Source organism: Silurus meridionalis, chromosome 6 (assembly GCF_014805685.1).
Source record: "Silurus meridionalis isolate SWU-2019-XX chromosome 6, ASM1480568v1, whole genome shotgun sequence".
Lineage (NCBI taxonomy): Eukaryota > Metazoa > Chordata > Actinopteri > Siluriformes > Siluridae > Silurus > Silurus meridionalis.
Window position 1 is genome coordinate 15,639,135 of NC_060889.1, and position 27,039 is coordinate 15,666,173.

The 27,039-nt window shown below is 37.5% G+C and overlaps 4 protein-coding genes and 1 long non-coding RNA gene across 6 annotated transcripts in view; 4 read left to right on the top strand and 1 right to left on the bottom strand.

The window, feature by feature from the left end:
* Positions 1-811, top strand: part of LOC124388127 — a 1,211-nt gene extending 400 nt beyond the window's left edge. The window contains exons 2-3 of the long non-coding RNA XR_006926338.1: positions 19-135; positions 727-811. This is a non-coding gene — a long non-coding RNA (uncharacterized LOC124388127). The remainder of the gene's footprint in view (positions 1-18; positions 136-726) is intronic.
* A 180-nt stretch (positions 812-991) lies between these two features.
* LOC124387519 (E3 ubiquitin-protein ligase TRIM21-like) lies at positions 992-8,726 on the top strand. The gene is made up of 7 exons (XM_046851929.1): positions 992-1,133; positions 1,263-1,348; positions 1,466-1,517; positions 1,608-1,634; positions 1,727-1,753; positions 1,832-2,345; positions 8,116-8,726. Exons 1-7 carry the CDS (start codon positions 992-994, stop codon positions 8,120-8,122), a joined length of 855 nt encoding a protein of 284 aa, XP_046707885.1. The 3' UTR covers positions 8,123-8,726.
* LOC124388125 (E3 ubiquitin-protein ligase TRIM21-like) lies at positions 3,865-8,250 on the top strand. Its single transcript, XM_046852807.1, has 10 exons — positions 3,865-3,961; positions 4,049-4,099; positions 4,319-4,432; positions 5,958-6,041; positions 6,145-6,399; positions 6,531-6,656; positions 7,195-7,246; positions 7,327-7,353; positions 7,480-7,506; positions 7,603-8,250. The coding sequence occupies exons 1-10, from the start codon at positions 3,959-3,961 to the stop codon at positions 8,103-8,105; spliced, it is 1,242 nt and encodes a 413-aa protein (XP_046708763.1). The 5' UTR covers positions 3,865-3,958; the 3' UTR covers positions 8,106-8,250.
* Positions 8,727-9,836: 1,110 nt separating the features above from the next.
* On the top strand, positions 9,837-14,448 carry mpdu1b (mannose-P-dolichol utilization defect 1b). Its single transcript, XM_046852859.1, has 7 exons — positions 9,837-10,181; positions 10,701-10,766; positions 10,867-10,999; positions 11,743-11,828; positions 11,929-12,047; positions 12,159-12,269; positions 13,827-14,448. The coding sequence occupies exons 1-7, from the start codon at positions 10,058-10,060 to the stop codon at positions 13,947-13,949; spliced, it is 762 nt and encodes a 253-aa protein (XP_046708815.1). The 5' UTR covers positions 9,837-10,057; the 3' UTR covers positions 13,950-14,448.
* A 5,584-nt stretch (positions 14,449-20,032) lies between these two features.
* Positions 20,033-23,233, bottom strand: sox19b (SRY-box transcription factor 19b). Of its 2 annotated transcripts, XM_046852574.1 has the most exons (3): positions 23,059-23,233; positions 22,204-22,965; positions 20,033-21,841 (listed from the first exon to the last, which is right to left on the bottom strand). In XM_046852574.1, the coding sequence occupies exons 2-3, from the start codon at positions 22,842-22,844 to the stop codon at positions 21,595-21,597; spliced, it is 888 nt and encodes a 295-aa protein (XP_046708530.1). In that variant the 5' UTR covers positions 22,845-22,965; positions 23,059-23,233; the 3' UTR covers positions 20,033-21,594. The 2 variants fall into 2 exon arrangements, with proteins under 2 accessions (XP_046708530.1, XP_046708529.1); XM_046852573.1 differs by having other exon boundaries at positions 22,204-23,233.
* Between the last annotated feature and the right edge of the window lie 3,806 nt (positions 23,234-27,039).

Genomic DNA, 27,039 nt, shown 5'->3' on the forward strand with positions numbered 1-27,039 from the left:
AAATGTCTTTTTCCCCAGACAATGTTATCCAAGGCCCGACAAAGTCTTCCATCAAAACATACACAAGAATCACCAGATAATGCAAGATTTGTACAGTCTGCTCCCTGGAATAAACCTGATCTTAGTAATAAAAAGGTGATCTAAGTGTTTAAACTTGTTTCAGCTGCATATATATACATGACTATGTTCTTGGTCTTAACTTAAGGTATAATATGTAATCCTGTGTTTAGCTAGTTTAACATTAGACTGTCCTTTTATGTACCAAGGTGTGTCTCACATCCAGTAAAAACTTTTTTTTTAACCATGTGGTTTTTGTAAAAGAGAAATTCACATGGTTATTTATTTCCCAAAATAAAATGAAGAAACTATTATCTAAAACTTTTGCTATGTGTCCACAGGAACAGTTTTAATTGCATGATGTGTGCATCATGGCAGATTTTGGTGCTTGATATGAGACTTGCCGCATCAGTAAAACAAATGTTTATTGATTAAAAATAAGTTTATTTTTTTCTTTTCTTTTATATCTGCATGAAGAAAGGACGTCATGAATAAATTTGTGTTGTGTTGAATGTTTTCATTTATATGTTTTATATATATATATATATATATATATATATATATATATATATATATATATATATATCAGCCCTTTAGCTTGATGCTTCATTTTTCTCTGTGTGTTATTTGCTGTGCAATTTTTGTAGTAATGTATTATATCTGCTGTAGCCCAGTCTAACACGAATCCGAAGCCTGGGGGAATGTTTTCAGTTGCTCACAGACATGGCCAAAGAGCTAGAAGATATCAGCAAGGTACAGGCTATTAATTACAGTATACAGCACAATGCATTCTGAATTAGAAAGCAGTTAAAATACAATACATAAGGAATTACAATGAAATTAACTTTCTGACCTCTAGGAAAGAAATAAAAGCTCAGAGGAGGTGCAAAAAAGGTACAAGAAGGATCCAGAAGAAGATTCTGTGCCAGATGATATGGAGAGCAGCAAGAGTCTTGTTCTGTTATGGGCTAAAGAACTGGACAGGCTAGACCTGTCAATAGAAGTGACAAAGAAAGCATTAGTGGAAGCAGAGGTTACACAAATGAAGAATAAAGATGTGTGTTATACTCAACACAGTGAGAGGCTCATGAAGTGGGCACAAGAATTACAGACTCTCACAGAGGTTAGAAAAAAACACTATATAAATATATCAGAATGTGACCTTACATGACTTTAATAATTATTGTGTTTATGTGTGAGTTCAGAATTTAGCTTAATACATAGACATCTAGATGAAGTTCTTCCTTATCTGGAGTTTGTGGTGTGGTCTCTTCTCTCACAGGATACAGAGGTGAGATGATATGACAGCACGAGTTTACAAACTTTTAATATATGCAGAAGTCTGATTGAGACAATAAGTCATTCAATTTTTTATTAAACTTTGAGTTCAATTACATTTTCCCTCCAGGAGCATGTTTCAAAAATATGGCTACCAGCTAAGCAGAGAGAATGGAAAACAAGTAAGAGATTTTTCATTCTTTCTCAGTGGTGAATCTGATGCACCCTTTATTAACTTTATTGATAGTTTTGTTTAACATTTTGTATTCCAGCCAAACAGAAATATATCCCTAATTCAGGTAAGAATGCAGCCTTTCAATAAATCTTTTTAAGATTGATGCACACATCATGATCAAGCCATATTCAAATACTAATCCAATTTTTCTTTCAGTTTGGCAGTGGATTCAGAGTGCCTCAGGTAACAAACAAACAAATGTTTATATATCGTATGAATCAGTTGGAATTATATTAAGGAAATGTGTCATCTCTCTGCCAGTTAATGTGCATCTAGATTCCAATTCATGCCACCCCTGGTTATGTGTTTCTGAAAACAAACAAGAAGTGTATGAATTGCATGAGGCGCCTCGAGAGCAGCAGTTGGATAGTCCTGAACAGTTTGACAAACAACCGTTTGTCCTAGGACTCAACAGATTCTCCAGTGGGAGACACTACTGGGAGGTGAATGTACCAGCAAAAGGATCATGGAGGTTAGGGGTAGCGGCTGCATCTGCTCAAAGAAAAGGCCGCTTTAACGTTGCTCCAGGATCAGGGTACTGGACTATTTGCAGCAGATCTGAGACTCTCCATGCATGCACTGATCCCCCTACCAAGCTGCCGAATTCTGTACCACTTCAGGTGGTTGGGGTTTATGTGGACTATGAGGAAGGACAAGTGTCCTTTTATAATGCTAAAAGCAGGTTCCAAATGTATACTTTCACCCAGACTTTTAGAGATGTGCTTTTCCCTGTTTTTGCTTGTTTGGATGGGAATACTGTACTAAAAATCTCTACATTATAAATTGTCTGTACTTGTTGTAAAGCAAGAACTCACAAGGGCATAATTAACTTCTTTCTTTGTTCTTTGTCCTGCACATGCTGTTTATAAAACATTTTTGTTTATCATAAGATTTTGATGAAGTTTTGTTTTAACATATTTCAAGGAATTCGTTTAATTGAAATGTTTGTGTTTATTACATTTATTTTTTAATCTTATTGTTAACTGTTTGTTTTTTATTTTACTCAATAAATCTCAATATTTATGCTGGTGAGTAGTTAATTTACAAAGTATATATAGAAGTTAATATAAATGAAGGATGCCTTAATTAATTGCAGTGTCTGGTGAATACTGAAGAATTTAACTTTCAACATCTGGCTGTTTGCTGAAATGTCTACATTACATAAAAAGTGGTACAAATCAATTGTGTAGACTATGTTGCAAAGCTTGTTGCTTAAGTGTAACTTTAGCTGACTTTTAGTAACCTCTTTGTTTTGTTCTCTTTGTGTAACCTGTGCAAATGTGACCTGGACAGAATACGGTTTCTCACACTGTGCACATACACACAAACATTAAAAAAATAAGTGAACCAGCATGTTTAAAAGATGTGATCTGTGCTTCAGGGACTTTGGAACCTGCAAGATCATGCTGCAGTCTAAAGAACATTCACTTAGACACTGAAGAGAAGACACTGTAATAACAATGTCTGCAGTCATTTATATAATACAGAGCCCAGCTGGAGACATCCCTACTTAAAAAAATATCTATGACATGTAGGAACAAGATCCTAATGCATAGCTGCAAGTTAGTAATGCATCATTTTGCATGTGATAACCTGACCATTAAATTAAACTTTATATTAAACTCCTGCCACAAAGGTGGATGCACATAATTGTCTAGAATGTCTTTGTATTCAGTATCTTTAAGTACACTTCACTGGTGATAATGACCAAATCGCATGAAAATCCCCTACAGCCATATTCCAAAATCGAGTGGACAAACTTCCCAAACGGTTGAAGGTTATTATAAAAGCAAAAGAGAATAAACTTTATAATTGGATGTTGAACAAACACATGGTTATGATGGTCATGTGTTCGCATACTTTTGGCAGTATAGTGCATAATATCCTGAGCAGCAGCAGTTCCCTGATCAGGGCTTTATATACTGACTAAATAATGAGCTATTTCATGATCTAAAGAGTCTGTTGGACTGACTAACTATGTATCTATCTATCTATCTATCTATCTATCTATCTATCTATCTATCTATCTATCTATCTATCTATCTATCTATCTATCTATCTATCTATCTATCTATCTATCTCAGAATTCCTAATTAATACCTACAACTTTTCTAATTAGATCTTTAAATGAATATCATGACTATGAGGTAATAATGTATTATTTAGCATAAACATGAGAAATTTTGTTTCATTTGTGGAATCTATGTTTATTCTCCCATAGATACAATCTATCTTAACTGTACCTTTGTAATACTGTTGGATCATGCTGTTTTCAAAACCTTTGTACCCATATCATGTGGCATAAAAAATTATTACCCCTTTACTGGCACACACCTTTAGTTCACTGCTTCAGGGAACACTTTATTTCCGTCGTCAACAGAGGAAACAATGGTACGTTCTAATTCTAATCAGTAAAACATAATATAAGTTCCTTTTCTTGTTTAGAATCAGTCTTGAATATATAATCTATTTTTCCAGAGAAAAAGAGGAACATACTCTACGGCAGAGAAGTCATCACCCGTCTCTGCGGTAGGGTTCACTAAGAATTTATTACAGCGTAACGTCCACCTGAATGAATAACATCTAATATTGTGTGTAATGTCTGTGCCAGACTTATAATCATATTTACTTAATAAATTAATTTTCAGATTTAGATGTATTGCTTTAGACTTTAATCTTTGTACGGTTTATTTTCATTCATTATAATTTACTATTGAAAGTTAACAAAATAAAACATTTTTTCCCCAGACAATGTTTCCCATCAATTGGCAAAGCCTGCCACCAGAAACTTCACGGGAATTTAAAGAAAATGCAACAGCAGCACAATCTGCACCCTGGAATAAACCTACTCTCAGTAATAAGGTGATTTCGGTTTCTGAACTTGTTTCCACTTGCATCTATGTATACACCATGAGTGCTTGTTTTTTATACAAATCTTAAATTTGCAAGGTTATGAATTGGCTAGTTGTTTTACATTTTTTCTCAGCTGCTTTGGAACATTTCTTGAATCATCCTTAATATTTGCAAACCAGTAAGTGCATTCTCAAAACAACAGATAACATTGGCTTTCTTGCAAAAGCCTGTACCTTTCTCAAAATCCTTAGTTCATCTCTCAAAAGTAAGTATTTGTGTTAATGAAAATCTCATTCCCATCAGAATGAAAAGTCCTTTTTTTCATTGTTCACAAACAAGATCATTAAAATGTTTAGTCATGTTGTCAGTAAGTTCTGCATTTCTTGATATAAACTATGGTTTGGATTGCAGTGATTGAAAATGCACAAAATTGTAATTTCTTCTGTATGGTATCTATGAATTTCAGCAGCACAAATTCATTTATTTGATTGCATATTTGATTAATATTGATTGCAAGAGACTGGACAGGATACACACTTTTACTGTACTGTACAAGTGTTTGTTCGTTTCTTAGTTGTTCATCCATGTTCAGATTTTATAATTCTTTGTTTTGCTCTGTCTGTATACACTCTCCAATTGAAGGTTCACAAGATTCACCTTTAACTTGTTTTAGAGAACTAGTTGATTATTGGTTGATCTGATGCCGTACACTCTGCTTCATTAGTGATATTTAAGATTCATCTGCACAATTCAGCAATTCAAGAAACATTTAACAAAAAAAAAGTTTAATTATACAATGACTTATACAATGAATCTGATTTGGGGGTTAAGACTATTTAGGTGAAACCAGTATAATATATTTTGATCAACATGAACATAAACAACTAATAATGTAGGAAACAGTAGACAATTGTACACAATTCATTAAATGAATGTACAAAAGCATTCGCAATTTGACAAAGCAACAAGAAATGTTATTATGCTGAGCACAAACGACTAAATGATGTGGAGGTTGAACAAGTAGGTTTGAGAATTTCATTTACGATCTGAGAAACGCTCCAAAGCAACTGAGAAAAACTGTAATCATGGCACAGGTTAAAGGCTTAAACTTAGAACTGGACTTTTCCTCCATTAACCATGGTGTGTCTCAATTCTCATAAACAGTCACATAACAAGGAAATGCAGTAGGTTATTCATTCACCTAAACCTTTATAGCTGATTTTTTTCCTTAAAAAATGAATTTGATCAGTAATGCATTAACTGCCTTTATTCTGGTTAAAATCATTATGTGTACCAACTATAGTAATAATTTATAGTGAGTACAAATCTGTTGTAAAACTTTATGCAAACCTATAGAAAATTCAGATGTTTAAGAATGAACCCTTTTCCCCAAGAGTGCACATAATTACTGTTAACAAAAAAACGTTTTCTTAGTCTATTTAGCTTCTTTTTTCTTTAACATTGTGCTAATATTTATTGTAATAAGCTCTAATAAATAACTGTTTTTAATTGTGAAACTTTTTATCTGCTGTAGCCTGACCTGGTACAAATTCGAAGCCGGAATGAATGTTTTCAGTTGCTCAAAGACATGGCCAAGGAGCTTGAGGATATCAACAAGGTATTTACAGGGAATTCCAATATCCGGGTGTACATGTTTATTTTCACTGTGAAAAGTTTATGTACAGAAAACTAAAACAGTATTATTATTTTTTTAACTACAGGGCAGAAATAAAAACTCACTGGAAAGGCACAAAAAAGTTTCAGGAGAAGATTCTGTGGTGGTTGATGTAGAGAGCAGCAAGAGTCTTATTCTGTCATGGGCTAAAGAATTGGACAGGATTAGTATGTCAAGAGGAGTGACAAAGAAAGCATCAATCGAAGCAGATGTTACACAAATGAAGAATAACAATGTGTGCGATATTCAAGACAGTGAGAGGCTCATGAAGTGGGCACAAGAGTTGCAGAATGTCACAGAGGTTCGAAATAAATGCAAAGTGAAGAATAAAATGAATGAGTATGATCTTAGGTAACTCAGTAGAGTGTGTGTGTGTGTGTGTGTGTGTGTGTGTGTGTGTGTGTGTGTGTGTGTGTGTGTGTGTGTGTGTAGAACTTGAAACTTAAAGATGAAGACTTAAAGCAGATTTTTACACATCAAAAAAGGCTTGTACAACTAGCTGAAGTTGTTCCCTTTCTGGAGTTTGTGGTGTGGTCAATTCTCTCATGTGACTCTGAGGTAAGATGATGATTTTATATATAATCATTATATATTATATGCACAAATGTATTGGGACACCTGACTATTCCAGTCATATGTGGTTCTTTCCAATACTTCTTGGAAGCACACAGTTGTGTAGGATGTCTTATAAATTATAATATTACATTAGATTTTCCATTTATTTGATTTCAAAGATCCAAACCTGTTCTAGCATGACAATGTTCCTGTAAGCAAAGCAGAGTTATTGCAACATTGGTTTACATGGGTTGGAGAGAACTGCTATTGAGTTCTGACCCTCAACCCTACTGAACACCTTTGGGATAAACTGGAATGTGGACTGTACCACAGAGCTCAAACCTCAAAAACAACTTTCCAGAACAGTGCAGGTTATTATAACAGCTAATAAGGACTGAATGTGGACTGGTTTATTTAAAAAGCTCATACAAATCTTATGCTCAGGTCTCCACAAACCTGTGTATATTAAAAATATGTGTATGTATATATATTTGTCACAATAAAAGAATGACATTACATTATAAAAATGTTTTTCTTCCAGGAGGATGTTTCAAAAATATGGTTGCCTGCTAAGCAGAAAACATGGAAGACAAGTAAGAGCTTTTATTCTTTTAAAAAGATAACAATGGATCAGATAGAAGCTCTACTGACAATTTTTACATTTGTGTTTTAGGCAGCCAGAAATATATTCCTACTTCAGGTAGGACCCAATAACTACAACAACAACAGCAATACAATTCATAATAATAATAATAATAATAATAATAATAATAATAATAATCAAGGATCACGTCATATTTGAATACTAATCCTGTTTTCCTTGAAGTTTGGCAGTGGATTCAGAGTGCCTCAGGTAACAAACAAAGAAGCAAACAAACAAACAAAAATTAAATGATAATATATGAATCAGTTGGAATTATATTAATGAAATGTGTCATCTCTCTGTCAGTTGATGTGCATCTAGATTCCAGTTCATGCCACCCCTGGCTCTGCGTGTCCAAGGACAAATTGAAAGTGTATGAACTGCATGAGGCGCCTCGAGAGCAGCAGTTGGATAATCCTGAACAGTTTGACAAACAACCGTTTGTCCTAGGACTCAACAGATTCTCCAGTGGGAGACACTACTGGGAGGTGAATGTACCAGCAAAAGGATCATGGAGGTTAGGGGTAGCGGCTGCATCTGCTCAAAGAAAAGGCCGCTTTAACGTTGCTCCAGGATCAGGGTACTGGACTATTTGCAGCAGATCTGAGACTCTCCAAGCATGCACTGATCCCCCTACCAAGCTGCCGAATTCTGTACCACTTCAGGTGGTTGGGGTTTATGTGGACTATGAGGAAGGACAAGTGTCCTTTTATAATGCTAAAAGCAGGTTCCATATGTATACTTTCACCCAGACTTTTAGAGATGTGCTTTTCCTGTTTTTGCTTGTTTGGATGGGAATACTGTACTAAAAATCTCTACATTATAATATACAGATGTATTTGATCTGTATTGAAAAGTAAGAGCTCCTGCAAGTTCAGTAGAACTTCCACTGCATATATGACTGTTTCTCTGCTCCCAAATCACATGATGATTAAAGGTCTATAGGTAAATTGATTGTGTAGTAATTTTTAACTTGCCTTGTATTTTACATCAAGACAGACAGATTAAATAAGGAGAAGGATATTGCTGTTGTGAACATCATTCAAGAATGCAAGATGGGGAACTGAATGATTATATATACCACTGTTCCTTACCAGTGTAAAATAGAGGTGGACAAACAAGTGTGTAGGACAAATAAGGAAATTATTAAATAGGTACAGAAGTGGCCACAGCACTTATAGCTGTTATTCAGTAAAAAAATAAAAATAATAATAATAATAATAATAATAATAATAATAATAATAATGATAATAATAATACATTGCAGTTACATTGACTAATACAAAGAAGTTACTGTTTTGCACTAGGATGTTAAGACACTAATTGTTATCAATTATGTTAATTAATATATATGATCTGATGCTGTTATTTTCTATACTGCATAATATATCTATATATTTGAATAAAATCTTCTTATGGTTGCAAAATATTTTTCGAAAATATGTTTATTCCGGAGGTGGTTTCGTTTCGTCAGAGTACCATATTGTATGTGTCCTGATATCATGTATTTATTACATAAGAAAACTAAAATCTCTTTAAACAGGAGCAGTGCATATGTGCATGACACTAAACACTTCAGTCATACTTGATGTAAGTTAAAGTAAGTAATGTGGTGAGATATTAAATATGTCAGGCATCTGCAGTCTATACAATATTTATCAAACTCATTTCAGAGAGTAAGGATTCATAATAGCTAATCAGTTTGGGAAAGTAAGGTTTAGGGTGTGATATGAAATTATAGAGCTACCCTGCTCAAAGCTTAGTTTGGTGAGGTATTAGCTGCCAAAACACAGCCTGAGCTGGTTAAACTGGTAGATTCTCTGTGGCAACTGCCTAATTTCTTGATTTATTAGTAAAACAAATAGGCTTTAATTGTCATTCCAACCATATACAGTAGAGTACAGTGGAACGAAACAACGTTCCCTCAGGACCACAGTACTACAGAAGACCACATAGATTAACCAAAAAGAACACAAAACACAGAACTACTCAAAACTCAATACTAACTACAAATCTAACTACACCAACTACAAAACTAACTAGTGTGATTTATAGGTTTATACAGTATATAATTCAGTTTTAGTTGTTTACTAAACAATGGACATTGTCCCAAAGCAGCTTTACAGAGATAAAGAGGTTATCAAATGTTAATGTATATATTAGAGCCTATAAGTTTATTGCCTATAAGTTCATCCCTAATGAGCGATCTATTGGCAACCATGGCAAGAAAAATTTCCCTGAGACAGTATGAAGAAGAATCCCTGAGAGGAAACTTGAGAGGACTCAAATGGAAACCCATCCTCATGTAATGTCTTTTCCTTATATCTCCATCACTGTTAAAGTGTATTGTAAAGTGATGGACGCTTAAATTCAGAACTGTTCATGCAAACTGCACTCCTAAGCCATTGCAGGAGTTTATATTTATTACAATATATATATATATATATTGTTTACGTCTAATAAAAAGGCAGTTAGGTGAAGTACCGGTCTTAACCGCAGAGAGGCAGTAACACCCGACACTGGCGTCTGAAGCCTAAAACATCTACCCGAAGAAGAATAGCCACTCGTCTCTTCTAGCTCAGAAATCCTGCACACTTCCTCTTGATGACTTTAAATCGGTGATATTATAACAGGTTCTCAGTGATGTTGGACTTCGGTCGGTTTCCGGGTCACAGGCTTTAAGACGAGAGATTAATTCCTGCAGTTGGATTATACTGAGAGAAGGAGGAAGGAAGGAAGAGTTTCCAAACACTTTAACACAATGGCGACGAGCGAGAAAGCCGTGTCTGCATCCTTCATGGAGCCTTTCAGAGAAATCCTGGTGAATTATTTAATGCCCGAAAAATGTTACGACGAGTTCTTCCTGAATTTTAATTTTCTACACGGTGAGATGGCTGATCACTTCTATACTACCGTTGTTCAAAAATGGGGGTTTTTCCATGACTTTGAGACGGACGTTTTAAAAATGGTGCACATTGTAATTGTAAACATGATAGAAAAATGAATGAAATGTGTTTTAGAGAGCTCATAGTAGCTGTCACTGAGCTGCAATGTCACTTTTCTGATCCTTGCTAAAGCTTAAAATGGAGAATAAGCCAAATTATATTATATACATTTTCTACACAGTCAAACTATCTAACTATTTTCTTATTTTATAGAAAAAAAAACAACACCGCTTCCAATGTTACATATACTGACTTTAATGCTGTAAGGCTGGTTTGTGTACGCGGTGTGGGTTGGAGGCGTGGCTTTACACAGGGCACGATTTTATTGGCTGCCTCAGGCTCGCGCCCTCCTCTCATCACCTGTGTTCTGAAATGCAAATGATATGATACAGTGATACACACGCACACAATGTCCCTTTATTTATTCTGTCTGATCATGTGTTTGATAATTTTTCACAGTGGACTGCCTGAAGATAATAATTAGCAAAGGGTTAGGCATTGGGATCATCCTTGGCTCTGTACTTGGTAAGCAAAAGCCTCTGCTTTCACTTTTTCATTTTGAGTTTTCTCTTTAATTTCTGTCCAAGTTTTTGTGTTACTTATGGCTGTCCTCCTTGTTCTGCAGTGAAATTGCCTCAGATCTTGAAGCTGCTCAGTGCTAAGAGTGCAGAAGGACTAAGTTTTAATTCTGTGATGCTGGAGCTGCTGTCCCTCACAGGCACTATGGTCTACAGCATCGCTAAAAGCTTTCCCTTTAGGTACGCCTGGATGTCACAGCAAAGACAGTTTTTCCAAAAATAAAAAAAGAAACAACTGTTGTATCTGCTCAGTGATCACTGAACACTGTATGATCACTGGGGAACACTCATTCATTCATTTATCTATTCATTTAACAGCTGCTTCTCTTGCTTAATGTTGTCTATACTGGTAATCTATAAACATTGGTGTTCTAGTCAAAGTTCTGGTGTGTTGATCATAGGTATACTTAGAGATTCAGTCTTTCAATGCTGCTATAGTTAGGGACCTTTATAAAGTCCTTAAATCTTAACGTCGGAATTTATACATTTCATTCATTTATGTATGTATGTGAGGAGGATTGATATAAGTTGTCACACTTACTTTGTTAATGTACAGTGGCAATGTTAATCATTGCCTAACCCTTAACCACAGGGCTGCTGATTGCTAGATGTTTTGGATGAAAATAAAGTTTTGGAAACACCAGCAGTGCCTCTAGCTACACTCATACCAAACCACACTCATTAACATGCCACAAACTTGACAGCGTATATGTATACTGTGTATACGTGTATTTTTCAGCTCGCTTGCACAGATCATCATTATCTTGTGGGAATTTGTAATCCGTTTTGTAATTTGTATGTAATTCTTAATGTAATGTAGGTAATATTTAAGAAGTATAAGAAACATTCAGGGCGTGTGTGTGTGTGTGTGTGTGTGTGTGTGTGTGTGTGTGTGTTCTTTTTACTGCACTTTTTATTTACAGTGCCTGGGGTGAAGTGTTCTTCCTCATGTTGCAGTCATTGGCTATTGGATTTCTTATCCAGCATTATAAAGGATGCACAATGAAAGGTATGAGATGATAATTATTGTTATAATAATAACAATAATTATAATGTATTCATATCATAATTTAGCTCTAATGTGCTCATTTGTTTGTGGATATTTACAGGATTGGGCTTTCTAGTTATCTTTTTTGGCCTGTTGGCTGTCCTTGTTTCTCCTCTCACCCCCATGTTTGTCGTCACCACCATGCAAGCCTCGAACATGCCAGCTATAATCTTAGGACGGGTGGGTGACCAGAATTCTCACTTTTTAACTGAATTATGCCAAAATGTAGTACACTCAACAATATCCAATGACAGCGTGAACTCAGCTTTGTGGGTTTTGTTTGTTTTTTAGCTCATTCAGGCAGGTGCCAACTATAGGAACGGCCACACAGGACAGCTGTCAGCTGTATCTGTTTTCCTTCTGTTTGCTGGTTCTTTGGCACGTATATTCACTACAGTGCAGGTATGTTTACAGAGCACATTTTGTTTATTCCAGCTGCATCTCTTGCTTAATAATGTATATAAAGATGTATGTGAACAGTGATGATTCAAGTCAAGATTCTGGTCTGTTGATTGTAGGTAGAATTGAGTCCAAGAGATTTATTGCTGCTATATTTATGGGTCTTGATGTCTGCAGTCACCTTGTGTTCAGATGCCAGTTTTTTCTTGTGTTTTAAGCGCATATGCATGATCGCTACAAAGCCTATGTTTCAAGACAAGTCAGAGGCTTTTATTGTCATTTCTACTATACACAGTGGTACACAGTACACAGTAAAAATGAGACAACGTTCCTTCAGAACCCTGGTGCTACACTAAACAACATAAAGCTATAACACACAACATAAAGCTACATAAAGTGCATCGAGTGCAACCTAGTGCAGACGAAAAACAGTACAGACAGACAACACAAGACAATACTTTGAATATACAATACCGTGCAAAGAGGACTATAAAAACTGTTTAATTGTGTTTATGAGATAAATCATATAACACTTTAGCCATCTTTATTGTAATCTGTTTCTGGGAATAATTAAATTCTCTGGTTTCTTCGCCAGATTAATTTTGATCTTTTTATTTAATTTTCCGGACTATAAGCCGCTACTTTTTCCCCACGCTTTGAACCCCGCGGCTTAAACAATGAAGCGGCTAATTTATGGATTTTTCCTGGGTTTTTCCCGGTTTCACAAACTTCAAGCCAAAAAACTGAGCCCCATAACATTAGACCAATGAAATTGGCGAACAGGTTCAGGTAAACCAATGAAACTCTTTATATTAAATCAGACACGCTCCCACTGAATCAGGCCGCACCACATCATAAATATGGATGAGGTTCCTCTGACGTTTGACCTGCTGCTCACTCGAACTGTCAACAGGAAATGCGACTCATTTGTCACGCTGAAAACAACCGGGCATGAAAAAACGCACTTCACCTGTGTTCTGAGCTGCACGGCATTGTGAGAAAAGATTCACCGATGGTGATTTTTAAACGCATGACGATGCCAAAAGAAAAAACTCTGAGAGAAATTGTTGTGAAAGGAAGAAGGAAGACAGTGAACAAGGACTTTCTTGGTAGGCTACTGTTTAGGTACAAGTCGTGTTACAGACACTGTCTTTCCTTAAAACCTTTGTAAAGTTCATTAGTTTTAATGTAGACACCTGCGGCTTGTTTATGTTCAAAATAAAACTCTTTGTAAAATTTAGTGGGTGCGGCTTATATTTGCCTGATTGTCCGGAAATTACGGTAGTAAAAAAGGAAATCTAGACATAAATTAACAATGCATCTAAATGGATATATTGCATTAAAGCTATTTTCTTTACCTAAAGAGCATAGGAATGTGGCAGTTTAAGAAAATTGATACCCTGACACTGACACCTTACCCTAGTTTTTGTTTTTTAACAACTATTGCATAATTTTCCGCATTAGGAGTACTTCAGAATTGTTTACTCACACTAACACTGATTATTGCCCAAATGTTTCTCATTTATCTGTTTTGTTTTGTTTTTTTGTATGATTTTGCAGGAAACAGGTGACTCCCTGATGGTTCTTTCCTATATCATCTCATCCAGTTGTAATGGACTAATCGCTGCTCAGGTTCTGTATTACTGGAATGTCAGTCCAGTAGTTAAAAAAAAAGCTGAGTAAAACAGTGAGGAGCTGTGGCACCTAGTGCTCTATGTCCACTCCAGATAACATGCTGCTTTAAGCAACTTGTAATATTGACATCAATGGTTTAAAGCAACATGGTTGCACAGTGTTGCTACATATACACTGTAAGCAAGGAGCAAGTGGAGTGGTACACCTGCAATGCTCTGAAGAGAAGGGTATCCAGCTTATTAAAAAGCATATGAACTGTTGGACCAAAAAGAATCAGAAGGACCCCTTTTTCTCATCAATTGATGATCTTTCCATTGAGTATATAAGATTATAGGTTGCAATACCCATCCTGTTTAGTTTTCCTTCTTACCTTATCATTTATTCGGCTCAGGGAAAGATGTATTTAAATTTTATAAAGCAGTGTAGCATGGAAATGCCTTTTCCTGTTTTTTTTGGGTATGTTGCATATATTCCATATTTGTTTTAAATGATTTATTCCAGTAGCTGCTAAGGTAAACAATTACAAATAAAAACAACAAAAATGTGACTTAAATTTCCACAAAGGTTTTTTGTTCATGAGAAATGTTAGTGTTATTGTGACGATTTTGTCCATTTAGTACAAAAGTTACCTCAGTGTTTTCGTTCAAACGCATCTAAATTGTGAACAGAGAAATGCTCGATATTCTTTATACGCTTCGGAAAGTTTACTGCAAAATGGAATAGAATTCCATGTAGTAATAATCAAATTGAATAAAATGTGGTAAAATATATATATATATATATATATATATATATATATATATATATATATATATATATATATATATATATATATATATATATATATATATATATATATATATATATATATATATATATATATATATATATATATATATAAATAAAGATATCTGAGTAATGCCTTTGCCCTCTGTCCTTGTAACACGCCTGTTTTGCCAGGCATAAAGTACCAACAAAGTGGTGAGTTGGACAAATTGACAGGGTTGTTGGGGGAAAAAAAACATTCTTGGATTAAATTTTCCTTACATTAAATTTGTTAGTTTGTGCGTTTTGACATTTCATTTTAATTCCATTTTAATATTTTAAGTTTCTCTAATGATTTAGTTTTTTGTGTGTGTTTTTTCCCCCTGAAGTCAGTGGGCCCAACAACATGAATTCATTTTCTGAATTAAAATGCAGTTAAACCAAATCCGTGTGATCAAGTCTGATGCATTTTAACACAGAAGACTATGTAGATATTGATGCATTTAACCTGCAGAGGGCAGCAGACTGCCTGCTGGTTTACTAAACACATTCTTAAACTCTACCCTCTATCCTCACAATAGCTTCTGTGATCCCACTTCAAGCCGACATTAATCTCTCTCTCTCTCTCTTTCTCTCTCTCTCTCTCTTTCGCTCACTTCCCCCTGGCAACTTTCACTAGTGTCACACAGTGATGTATCATGAAATGGTATCTTTTTTTTTTTTTTCTTTTTCTTCCAAGAGTTAAACCAACACAGCAATTCAAATCCATCCGCATTGCACAATTTCCCATGCTTAAAAACAAATAGCCATAGTTCTGTCAATACACCTAATCCAGCCAAGATCAAACCTGACAAAACGTGGCATTAGAGTAAGCCACAGAAAGTGTAATGTGTTTTACTTCCGTAAATGAAGAATCAAATACAAGGATGAAACCGAGAGTGTGTGATAGTGAAGTATGTGTTCAGATAAACTTGGTTTTTATCACTTTGTGTTCTTGGGAGGTCTGCTCTTGAGGTGGCTTCTCCAGTACTGAATGGTCTGTCGGCTTTTCTTTCTTTCTTTCTTTTTTTTTTTTTAAGCACAGCTGTTCAGATCTCTTCAGTGTGTGGGCCAAGCGCTTATCTCCCCCCACCTGAGAGTGCATTTTCTATGTACATATCTTATAATCAGTGGAACAAACCACTGCCCTGCCTTTGTTTGGTGACGATAACGGCCAGACATTCGTGTGCCAGACCGGTTTGTCACAGATTTTTTTCTAAGTTCTAAAATTAATCTCTTGTTTTTCTGAACACAGTGAGCACACATGTACATACACACACACTTTAAACTATATAAAGGAGATCAATGGAATATAAAAATTTTAATGAGTACAATTTTTTTTTCATTATAGATCTCTCTCTCTCTCTCTCTCTCTCTCTCTCTCTCTCTCTCCCCCTTCCTCCCTCCCTCACTCTCTACGTTGTTGCTGCAGGACCAGTCTAGTCCTGGGTGTGGCTCATTAGTGTTAGCTGTCAGTCATTCTCTCCACACTTGGCAAACACTATTAGGTGCATTAGCTTTGGTCTAATGTACACATTCTTTGTCAGTGCCTTCTGCAGCTGCTCACCAAGGTGGGCTCTGACCTCATACCTTTAGGTACCGTCAGGTATAAATCTCCCGGTTCAGTCTTAGCCTTTAAAACCAATAATGAAAAATTGAAAGCAAACAGTGTTTACTCAAGTTTTTGCGTAAAAGCTCCAGATTGGTACTCTTAATGAGGCCTTCAAATTAGAATCATGGATGCCTTTCATATATTTTTTTACATCTATCGTGTATATTTAGACCAAAAACCTTGGTTTCACTGCAACTTTGACAGAAAAGTCTTGTTACATGTGGAACTGTCTTATCTTGATAGTAGTTCATCCCCAGCTTGCCAGTGGTGAGGCAAATGAATAGCTGGTGTTTGTGTATGACTCAGTGCCAGTCGTTTGAAGTTGAGTCTCTGTGTTTCAGTGACTTGCAGGAACCCATGTTTCTGATCTGATCACAAACTGTGTTCTAAACAACTACACCACCTCACCAGCTCAACATGTCATCCACACCAATCAGCAGTAACAAAAATGCAACCCTTGACAGCAACTGTTGAGAGATTTGGCAGAAACTTCCCTCCCACGGTGAGGAGACAGGCCTTTGCCAAATATATTCATATTAAGTTTTGCTTATTAATGATGGCTCAATAAGGATGCATACTCTTCTCTTGTTTTTTTTTTATTTTTGTTTATCTTTTTTATGGTTTGCTTAAATGCCAATTGCTGATAGTTATTGATAGTAAGGTGGATGGATGTCCGCACATACCCATATCAGCCAGACATAACAGACGTTATCAGGTCATATCTTTCCCCCTCCTCTTGCAGAGCTACACTGCTATTGCGTGAGAGCGATGTTCAGCTGTGTTGTGTGAGGGTGAGTCAAACATGCATGTGTACAGCGTTGGTGGCATTTCAACCAACCGGATCAGTTCTATTAAAAAGACAAGGGAAAAAACTACGCCCACTCACTCACCTGCGTGCAAACAACATTTCGGGCAGGTCTGTCAACGCATTGTGCAAGTCAGTGATTGAGTAGTTCTCTCTCTCTCTCTCTCTCTCTCTCTCTCTCTTTCTGTGTGCTCTTATTAAAAACCAATAGGTTTACTCTACAAAACAAAGTATTTTGAACTAATCTGTATTTCACATAGTTTTTCACAATTCACTTTTTAGTATGACTGTGTATTAATGTGCCTTAATTATACTTCCTTAGAATAAACCCAGATTGGTAATTACCCTAGTTAGAAATACCCAGTGAATGTGAATGAAAAAAAAGGGAAGGGTGGTGGTGGTGGTTTCAAAGAATGGGACACACTAATTTTACCCTGGGAAAAAAAACTAGTCAGTGGAACCCATATAAACCATTTAATGAGCTACTTTTTTTTATTATTTCAGAGTTTTCACACATTTGCTCTTTCGTAGAGCAAAATGTGTGTGAAATGAGTTTTAATTCATTAGTTGATGGAACATGGAGGGGTGTTGATCTTGATCTTTTTTTTTTCTTTACTGTCCCTTTGGGTGAAACCTCACTGGCATCCCTTTACAAATCAAAGCCTGGGAATAGATAAATCAGTTCATTTGTTAATTATGACTTTTAATGAGCGTGTGAGCAGGAAAATGAACACTGATCTGTCCTTTTAACCTCACCAGGGTGTTTTTTTTAAATAAGTTAGATTTTCCTGTCTGTAATCCCTCAATTGAACAAATTACACTACAAGTACACAGTCACACGTTCTCTTCCCTGTGTGTGTGTGTGTGTGTGTGTGTGTGTGTGTGTGTGTGTGTGTGTGTGTGTGTGTAGTGCGTGCGGAATGGGCGCGGCATGTAGTCTTCCCTAGGAATGCAGGTAAATACGCGCCGTTTCTAAGGTAACTTTTAATGTCGGTTTGCCTGTATACAATATTGGCCCCATATGCGCATAACCTGTTGCAGATAAACCGGAACTCTTTATGGTAATATAAACCGCAGTCAAACCGTTTCATGGACAATGTGTGAACCGCCTATAGTTAACTCAACCGACCCCCCACCCTCCCGTGGCAGCTTCCGCTAATTGTCGTAATCTCCCCGCGCACTTGCTTACCGGCCTGCGGAAACCATGGTAACCGCTTGTTGAAGCCTGGCTGCTTGTTGCTAAGAGATCGTACACGTTATAAGAGAAAATCCTGCTTCCCGCTTTTAGGGCTCTGTTGCGGTACGCACATGTTTGTGGCCAACTTCCAGCTGCTTTATCGTTGTTGTTTTTTTTCTTCTTTACGTGCTGACGTCAGGGATTTCAGGGTCAAATCACGGAGAAGTTGCGTTTCACTGCAAATGGCGTTTAAGTGTTTCATTCGCAATACGATTCAAAACCAATGCGCTCATTTTCGTCGCTCAGGCTGAAATCAACAGCTGAATGAACTCTCATAACTTATAGTGCTTTAGAAAAGTGAGGGGGAGAACATCCGCCGGTGGAACATCTCCATGAGCTGGAGGTTATAGAGCTGTGGATAAACGAAGGCTGGAGGATTTATGCTGTTAAAGCGAAATGTGTGTGTGTGTGTGTGTGTGTGTGTGTGTGTGTGTGTGTGTATCCCATGATTCCTGTGCGCCCTGCACCCCTCCCGTGGGCCTCCGATTAGCCCAAGCGGACTCTTGTATTTCCATGAGAATAGTGGATCTTGGTGAAAGGGTTAAAGTCCGCGGAGGAGAGGGGGGAGAGGACGGCAACACTAATTTTCTGCGCGGCGGGGAGCGCTAAAAAGGGAACAAAGCGATGCAGGGGAGGCGCTGAGGATTGGGCTCCTTTACTATGCACACCTGCGAGCTGAAAAGCGGCGGCCAATCTGCCTCAGACACGGCCAATTACGAGCCGGACCCAAGAGCCGCTTTCACTCCGGAGAAGGATGGGAGAGCGCTGAGGGGGAGGACAGCAGAGTTTTCAAAAGAAGAAAAGAGGAGAGATTTAAATCGATTGGCCCTAAATTATTCGAGCCCTCTGCCTTGTGACGGATGAGTCCCCCTAACTTTCACTGCAAGTGGCTCAGAGAATCCTCCTCTTATCTTCTCTCCTGAGGTTCAATATGGCACACTTACGGAGTTAATCTTGTGCCAAAATAATGTAATAAACAAAATGACCAGATCCGCAAAGTTATAGCTAATTGCAATGCAAAAAAAAAAAATCAAACTGGCAAAAAAAAAAAAAAGGTTTAAAATCGCACGTGCGAATCGGATTGCCCTGCAGATCTCGATTCCTAGAAGTATCTCCATGTGTGCTTTGAAAAGTTCCTGCAGAAATATATATTTTTTAATGTTGTATACAAGCAAAAATATCCAGCTACACAGATGTCTATATTCCCCCCTCCAACAATCTGCTCTCCTGGGAAGTTTTGATCCCCCAGGCTACTAACTGAACCCACTGAAAAAGATTAAAATGTATTTTTATATAATTTATTTGTGTTTACATTATTTCTCCAGAGTGAGAGGAAGAGTGTGAGCACTATATATTCTTACTTTTTTAGGAGCACATTTTACAAAATATGTGAATGATGTCTGTGCTTAGGAAAAGAACCCCAAAATATTCACTATTTAACCATTTATTGTTGTAGCTTTCTATTTTGTATTTCCTACTTTTTAAAATCCCCTGTACATTGTGTAAAGTACATGCTACAAGTATAAAGCACCTTTCTATAAAAGTGTAGCAGTTAAAGATCCTAGAATTAATTGAAAGTGTGTGCGCACGCAAGTGTGAACGAAATTGTCTGAATTTTGGTGAAATTCTGACAGTTATGTAGACCGTGACAAGATTCATACCAAACACAAAGATTTCTTTTACAATTTATTTAACTTTTTTTTGTTTATGCAAAAGACCCTTATAAGGGCCATAAAAACTGTACAAAGGCTATTTACAGACAGTATTAAAAGGACTTTAAAAATTACATTGAAACGGCAAGTTGCACACTCGCCTGGAAGGCAAATGTAAACATTCACTCATTTCATTACTTTAATATAAATTACATTAAAGTTCTTAACTCATTAGTGACCTCTAGATTCCTACACTAAAACTTGTTTGAAAAACGGAAAATGCTAAACTGACAGAGTTAGACCATAATATAACACCCCAAAAAGGCATCATGCTCCGAATTAGCTGCACTTAGCAGGACCTGCATGCTACTATGCCATTTGAATTATGTAAATCTGGCATTATACAAGCAATAAGCAGGCTCCTCATGCACCCAAAGGATGTACAAATTATTTTCAAAAAGATACAACCTCCTTTTCCAGTTTTCACTAGTAAAGCCTCACCACACTGACTCCTAGTCATAGACAGTCATAGACAGACTTGGTCTAAGGCAAGACCTGGTACTAATAGGAGGGTAAAGAACAGTGCATTCAGATTGGTTTAAAAATTAAAAAATAAAAACATCAATCAAAGGGGAATGTCATAGTGCTAGTCTTATGCTAAAAAGTAAATGCATTGGACATTTTATTGCTGAAATGATGGATTTCTTTGTATAGACTACATCCCATGGTAACTTTGATAGTTCATTTGTGCAACTAATGCATACCCTACTCTGTTAAAAAAAAAAAAAACAGTGTGGGAGTAAGGTATTCTTAATTGTCAAATAATTTGCCATGACAACACCAAGATATTGGGATCCTTCCTGTGCTTCAAATAGTAAGCAGAATGTGTATGGCAACTTTTAAAAAGATAATGCTTATGTTTCCTTCTTAAGCTGTTAATTTCAATAACCTGTATTTCACATTACTGTTTAAAAAAAAATAATAATAAAAAAAATAAAAATAAAACTGGCTTACACTACCGTCACATGATTTGAACATCACTGACTATAGTGATCATTAGCAGACTGGATGTTTGTGCTTATATCCCCAATTTTATGCCCCATTTTGGTTTTCGATCATGATTGCCTTTTACTGCATGAATGTCCCCAATCCCTGTTAATGAAGCACAGCATAAAAGGCACACAATCAGATTTTTTAAAAGTCTATGATATGTACAAAGGGAATGTCCTACAAAAAATATTTTTTTTTAAAAAGTTAACAGCCACACAATTACATACATGTCATACCCATCTCTCTCAGGATGGTCTTATGGAAAGAACCTCCAGACTGAATTAATGGTGAAATTCTGGGCAGGAAAAAATGTAAAAATTAAAATAAAAACACAAAAAAAAAGCCTAGAGGAAGGGAAGAATAAATCTACAGGGGGGGAAAAACTGAGCAAGATCACTCAAAGAGGTAGAAAAAGTTCCTATGTGCAACAGGTACTCACAACATCCACCAAGAATCCATACAGATTACTTGTTGCACTACAAGTCTACGTCGTGATCCAGCTGAGCTAGTCCCAGTCTTTTCTCTTCTCCAATTCAGATGTGTGTCAGGGGCACAGTACTGCCCAGATAGTGCTGCTGGACACTTGTGTAACCCCTCTGTGCTGTAGGGTCCCCTACATCACCTCCAGGGATGTACATGCTGATCATGTCCCTAAGGTCACCTTGAACTGCCCCACGGTGGTGGTTTGATGCTCCGGTGGGTGAGTGAGTGAAGGCCTCCGGCTTGACCATAGACATTACAGGACTGGGCTGCTGGGGACTGCTGCTGTAGGACATTGGGCTGAAGGGTAGGGGGGGGGGTCACAAGAGTATGATTAGAAACCAAAGGAAAACAAATCCAGATAATTGTGTGTGTGTGTGTGTGTGTGTGAACAGTTTACAATTATACAGAAATTAAAAATTCAAAAAGGACATTTATTGAGCCATGCAATACAAATTACAAACAAATCTGATTTTAGTACGTGCTAAAGAATTCACAGCTTTGGTTTAACATGCTTTAAAAACAAACAAACAAACAAACAAACTAAGCAGCACTCTGACAGTAAGTAATACTATAATCCTAAATACTAATATATTTAAAAGGATATATTATACATACTTTGAACAAAGTTGTGTGTTTATTGTGATGTATAAGATGAATACCTGTAAGAGTTGGCGCCATTCATATAGGTCTGGGACATGGGCGCTGCGTACTGGAGTGGAAGCTCGTACCGGTGCAGTTGTTGCTGGTAAGCCAGAGCATCACCCTGCACCGCCGCGTAGCCTCCAGCAGGACCCCAGCCGTAGCTGTCCACACGCGGACTTCCACTCTGCGCATGCGCCGCGGCCAGCAGGCTGCCTCCCGGGAGCGGAGGGTACTTGGCGGCGGGGTTGTCCTTTTTCACTGGCGGCTTGCTCTTGCGCCGAGGTTTGTACTTGTAGTCGGGGTACTCCTTCATGTGCGCGGCGCGCAGCCGCTTCGCCTCGTCGATGAACGGCCGCTTCTCGGCGTCAGTCAGCAGTTTCCACTCGGCGCCCAAGCGTTTGCTGATCTCAGAGTTGTGCATCTTTGGGTTCTCCTGGGCCATCTTGCGCCGCTGAGCCCGCGACCACACCATAAACGCGTTCATGGGCCGCTTCACCTTGTCCATGGGGTCCGCGCCGGGCGGGCACGCGCTCTTCGGAGCCGCCTGGGGCACGTTTCCGCCGGCGACGCCGTGCTGCGACATGATTTGGCTGTTTGGGTGAGGATTAGGCTGACCCGACTGGCTCTTGAGCTCGTGCTCCATCATGCTGTACATCATGGTGATCTTCCCACGGAGGCTTGTTCGAGTCAAAAGTTAAGGATCAGCCGAAATAAACTCAAGGCAAATAGGGCGCAGGTGCAGCTTATTGCCTCATGCTATATACACTAGTCGAGTTTGCCTGAACCCAAAAAAATACAAGACAAAAAAACACCTCTAAAGATTAAGAAAACAATAAAAATAAATAAACTTCCACGCGTCATAAAAAGTTTACCATTCCGACGCTTTGATTCGTTAAGGCGATTTTTTCACTCAGACCTTTTTTAAGGTAGTCTGAAAGAGAGAAAAACTAAATCACAGCTACAAACTCTACAAAGCCACCTGTTGAACAGCGATTGACTCTGTGAATAATAACCGGGGGCATGACAAAAAAACACTCTCTACCCGCTCGTGGTTTTAGGGAAAATTGTATTCCACTGATAACCAATCAGAGCGCGCGCTCCTTCCCTCATCTAATTTACATAAAGGCCATGTAGTGCAGGGGGCGGGGCCTATGCGCACTTGTTGCTTCAACTCAGCTGGACTGGGCCGCTTTTTACAGACTATTTATTTAATGAAGAAATAATTATTTTATCCAATCTAATAGAGCCTCGATAGAAAATTTATGAAGTCTCCACATCCACACATTCAATATATTGTCATTATTTAGTGCGTTCCTTTTTTTGTCAGTTCTTAATGCATTGTTCCCACACAAATCCCACAAAAATAGTAGCCAATTGCAAGTTTTCCCCCCTAATGTGATCATCTAAATAAAAACGAAATAGGACACAATTTATTAAACAAAATGCATTTTTTTGCCTAATATATATTCCAACATTGCTGAATTGTAATTTGTAATTCATACTTCAGTCCTTTGATTTGTTTTCAGTTCAGCCGGTCTGTTTCTGTACAACTTTACCTACATTGACTTTTTTTACTTCAGATGTCGATGACATTTATTTTTACAGTCTTTAATCTAACCATGAGATCTCTGACTCATTTTTCTGGATAAAGGATTAAGACATAGGCTGTAAATTGTGTGTATATATATATATAAAAGTACACAGAAAAAAAAATATTCAGGACTAATGATTAAACCTTCAGAAACCTGACAATCAATGCTAATTTTAATCTGCAGACCTGGCACTGTATTTTTGGATATTGCCAATCTGCAAATTGTGCATTGTATTTTTGGACATTTTCCCCAGTACACCTTCTTTTAGTGAAATGCATTACTTTTGCATTGTCCAGAAACAGTGTAGAACAATAATAAATAAAGTAGTGTTGTGCTAACTGTTAACATGCACTTAATAGCTGGTGGAACATGTCTTTTAATTATGGAACTAATTTCATTGAGATGTGTCAGAAGGCCATAACTACACACAAACAACATTCCAACTTAAATCTGTGTGGATCATTTATGATATGTGCATTTCAAGTGTTTCTGGAGGTGTGAGATTTTTAGCATATCAGCCACAACTCAAGCCAGAAGGAAAAGGGTGTGGGTGCAAGATGGTAATTTTTTTTTGTGCAGACAAAGGTGTGTGATGGAGTTTGCAGAAGTATAAGTTGTGAAGTCATTTTAAGATTGACCGTTACACCCTAATGTCAATCAAGCTGTGAATTGTGGGGCTCCACTCTCCCGTTTCCGTATCCAAGACAACGTCTTTTTGGAGTTTTTCCAGGACTATCTTCCCTTTTCTCCTCTCCGCTTCCTCTCTCGCTCTCACTCTCTCTCCTTTTGTGCTCAGATTAATCAGTCTGATTCTGAACAAAGACAACTCAGCAGCTCAAAGTTGGAGCTTTACATTCATAATGCCTCCTCTCACCACCACTCCTACCCACCTCCACAAAATACACACATACACACGTGCACATATACATAGTGAATAAGGCATATATCCTTATGTGTGCATACACATGCAGCACCCCCAGCTGGCTGTGACCATTCTGGTATTCTCTAAAGCCCATGTTTTAGGAGTTGAAAAGTGTAAGTCTTAAACAAGTTGGGACAAAGCTGTTATTCCATGCCGTGCAAAAGAAAAGCACTGATGAGTGGGTTTTAAGCTCTTCTACCAGAGCTATCAGAATGGTATCAACTGTACAAGCATAGCATTAAATTGACAAACACTCCTTCCTTCACAACTGTAACAAGCTAATTTTCATTCCTGTACATTGGAGTACATGATATTTTGACTGTTGCTAGTTAAACATTAAAAATTACAAAATGAAGAGAGAAAACAAATGTTTCATAACTTTTAATAAACTGACCATAAACTTGACTTTTTTCAAAATGTGATTAATAGTTTTTTTAATGATTGAAATATTTTGTTCTAAATAGTGTCCTCAGATCATGTGAAGAAAAAAAGTCAAACCAGAATATCTGAAAGACTCATTTGAAGTGTCTTAGGAAACTCTTGAATGATGCAAGATCATGTAGATGAACATTTATAAAGTAAATATAGTGTTTGGATTAACTGGTTAAATTTCAATGTTGTGATATCAATGTTTTAAACTGGGCTTTAATATAAAAAAAATGCTGTTTATTTTAAATATATAAAAGCTTTTCATTGAATTGATTGACAGCTTGTTGTCCTTTGCACAAAACAGTAAGACTGAGAGAGTTTTGGCACAGATTTTTGTCTTGACCGTTACTTCTCACGTTTGGCATTGTAAAGCCGTTGGAATGGTAGTTTCAGGATCATTAAGTGTGATCACTCTGACACCTTGGTGACTCTCCTAAGTGTGTAATATCACATCTTCTCTCACTTTAGAGGTGCAAATAGTCAGTAGTCGAGTCGAACTACAATCTCTTGTTGGCAGCCTTCACTGACAGTGGCTAAATGCAGATTATAATGGGTGAACCACAGCAAAATTTACATTGGAAATATATTAGTAGAATTTGGAAGTGTTGCTCCTGCTGTGAGAGTAAAACCAGCCAAGGAAAGAGTGACCTTGCACAACATCTACTGCTCCTACATAAGACAGTCATGGGTCATGTAATTGTAATTTAGTAAATTGTTACCATTGGGGAAAAAAATCATTTGAACAATGTTCACACTGTGGTAAAATACATACATAAATTATTAGGTACTTTACTAATAAAGTGCTTTCATATAGACAATTGCATGAACCCTGTATTACTTTCATCAATTTTTTTCCAGTTTTGTCATAATGGTTGAATGGTATTTAAAAGGAAACACAATACTATCTTGTCCACAAAGACTATAAATAATTTAGATTTGTGTAGCATCTGTCTGATCCTATTTTATCCCCATTATAGCCCAGTGTCAGCTGTAAAGTTTCCAGAATTGTAATGGTAAGAAAAAGATTTTGTTATGAACTGGAAACAAATCTGAAAGGATGGAAATGAAGAGGGATGAAATGGAAATGAAGTGGGATGAAAATGAAGAGATGAGGTGCATGATGCATCAGGGAAGCCAGAATTAAGAAGGAAGGATGAGGAGAAGATAAAGAAGCAAACAGGAGCTCAGAGGGGAAGAGGGCTAGTTGGAAAGAGCGCAGTTTGTCCCCGAGTCCTCCCTGACAGGCCAGCTGAATGGGGCTTCTGTTCTCCCTCTTCTCATGTAAATCGGCCCTTCAGTCTTGCAGCCATCCGTCACTGCACAGAAGGAGCCTGGCAGGCCCTTTACGAGCCTCCCACTCGCATAATCCCCTCTGCCACAATTGCGCCCCCAGCAGGGGGGTGAGCTGTGGTGGGGGAGGAGGGATGGAGTGGTGGCAACCATGGGGGTTGCCATCCAGACACGGTGAAAGTGTTGGAAGGGCCACCTACACTGAGGACGCATAATCAAAACAACATCCAACCTGGGGGGAAGGGGTTTCGGGGGGCTCTCTGGGTTTCACTGGAGGCCAGCAATGGTAAGAGCAGAGCAATGCAGCTTTAGAAAACCTAGGACAGGGGAACAGTGTGGAATGAATGAAACGGAGGAAAATGAGACAGGAGTACATGATGCGGGAATTAGCATAGAGTTTCTTTGATGGATAGATGAATAAGACTATGTCTTTGTGAGCAGCACATGTGTGACAGAGGATGGTGGTGGTAGGAGTGACAATTTGACTGAAGTGATCAGAAGTTGTTAGCATGGAATTAAAATGACATACACGCAATGCCACAAAGCATTGGCATGCAGAGAGAGGAATAACACTTTTATAAAGCCAGGCAATGTGCTGGACTGAGGTGCCTTACTTAGTA

Excerpts from the sequence above, each read along its gene's own strand:
- sox19b (XM_046852574.1), bottom strand. The coding sequence starts at position 22,844 with ATGATGTACAGCATGATGGAGCACGAGCTCAAGAGCCAGTCGGGTCAG. Across the intron at positions 21,842-22,203 it reads AATGGCGCCAACTCTTACAG|CCCAATGTCCTACAGCAGCA; the intron begins GTATTCATCTTA and ends CCTACCCTTCAG.
- LOC124388125 (XM_046852807.1), top strand. Across the intron at positions 4,433-5,957 it reads AACCTACTCTCAGTAATAAG|CCTGACCTGGTACAAATTCG; the intron begins GTGATTTCGGTT and ends TATCTGCTGTAG. Across the intron at positions 6,042-6,144 it reads AGCTTGAGGATATCAACAAG|GGCAGAAATAAAAACTCACT; the intron begins GTATTTACAGGG and ends TTTTAACTACAG.
- LOC124387519 (XM_046851929.1), top strand. The coding sequence starts at position 992 with ATGGAGAGCAGCAAGAGTCTTGTTCTGTTATGGGCTAAAGAACTGGAC. Across the intron at positions 1,134-1,262 it reads TGTGTGTTATACTCAACACA|AATTTAGCTTAATACATAGA; the intron begins GTGAGAGGCTCA and ends GTGTGAGTTCAG. Across the intron at positions 1,635-1,726 it reads GAAATATATCCCTAATTCAG|TTTGGCAGTGGATTCAGAGT; the intron begins GTAAGAATGCAG and ends TTTTTCTTTCAG.
- mpdu1b (XM_046852859.1), top strand. The coding sequence starts at position 10,058 with ATGGCGACGAGCGAGAAAGCCGTGTCTGCATCCTTCATGGAGCCTTTC. Across the intron at positions 10,182-10,700 it reads GAATTTTAATTTTCTACACG|TGGACTGCCTGAAGATAATA; the intron begins GTGAGATGGCTG and ends AATTTTTCACAG. Across the intron at positions 11,000-11,742 it reads GCTAAAAGCTTTCCCTTTAG|TGCCTGGGGTGAAGTGTTCT; the intron begins GTACGCCTGGAT and ends TTTTATTTACAG.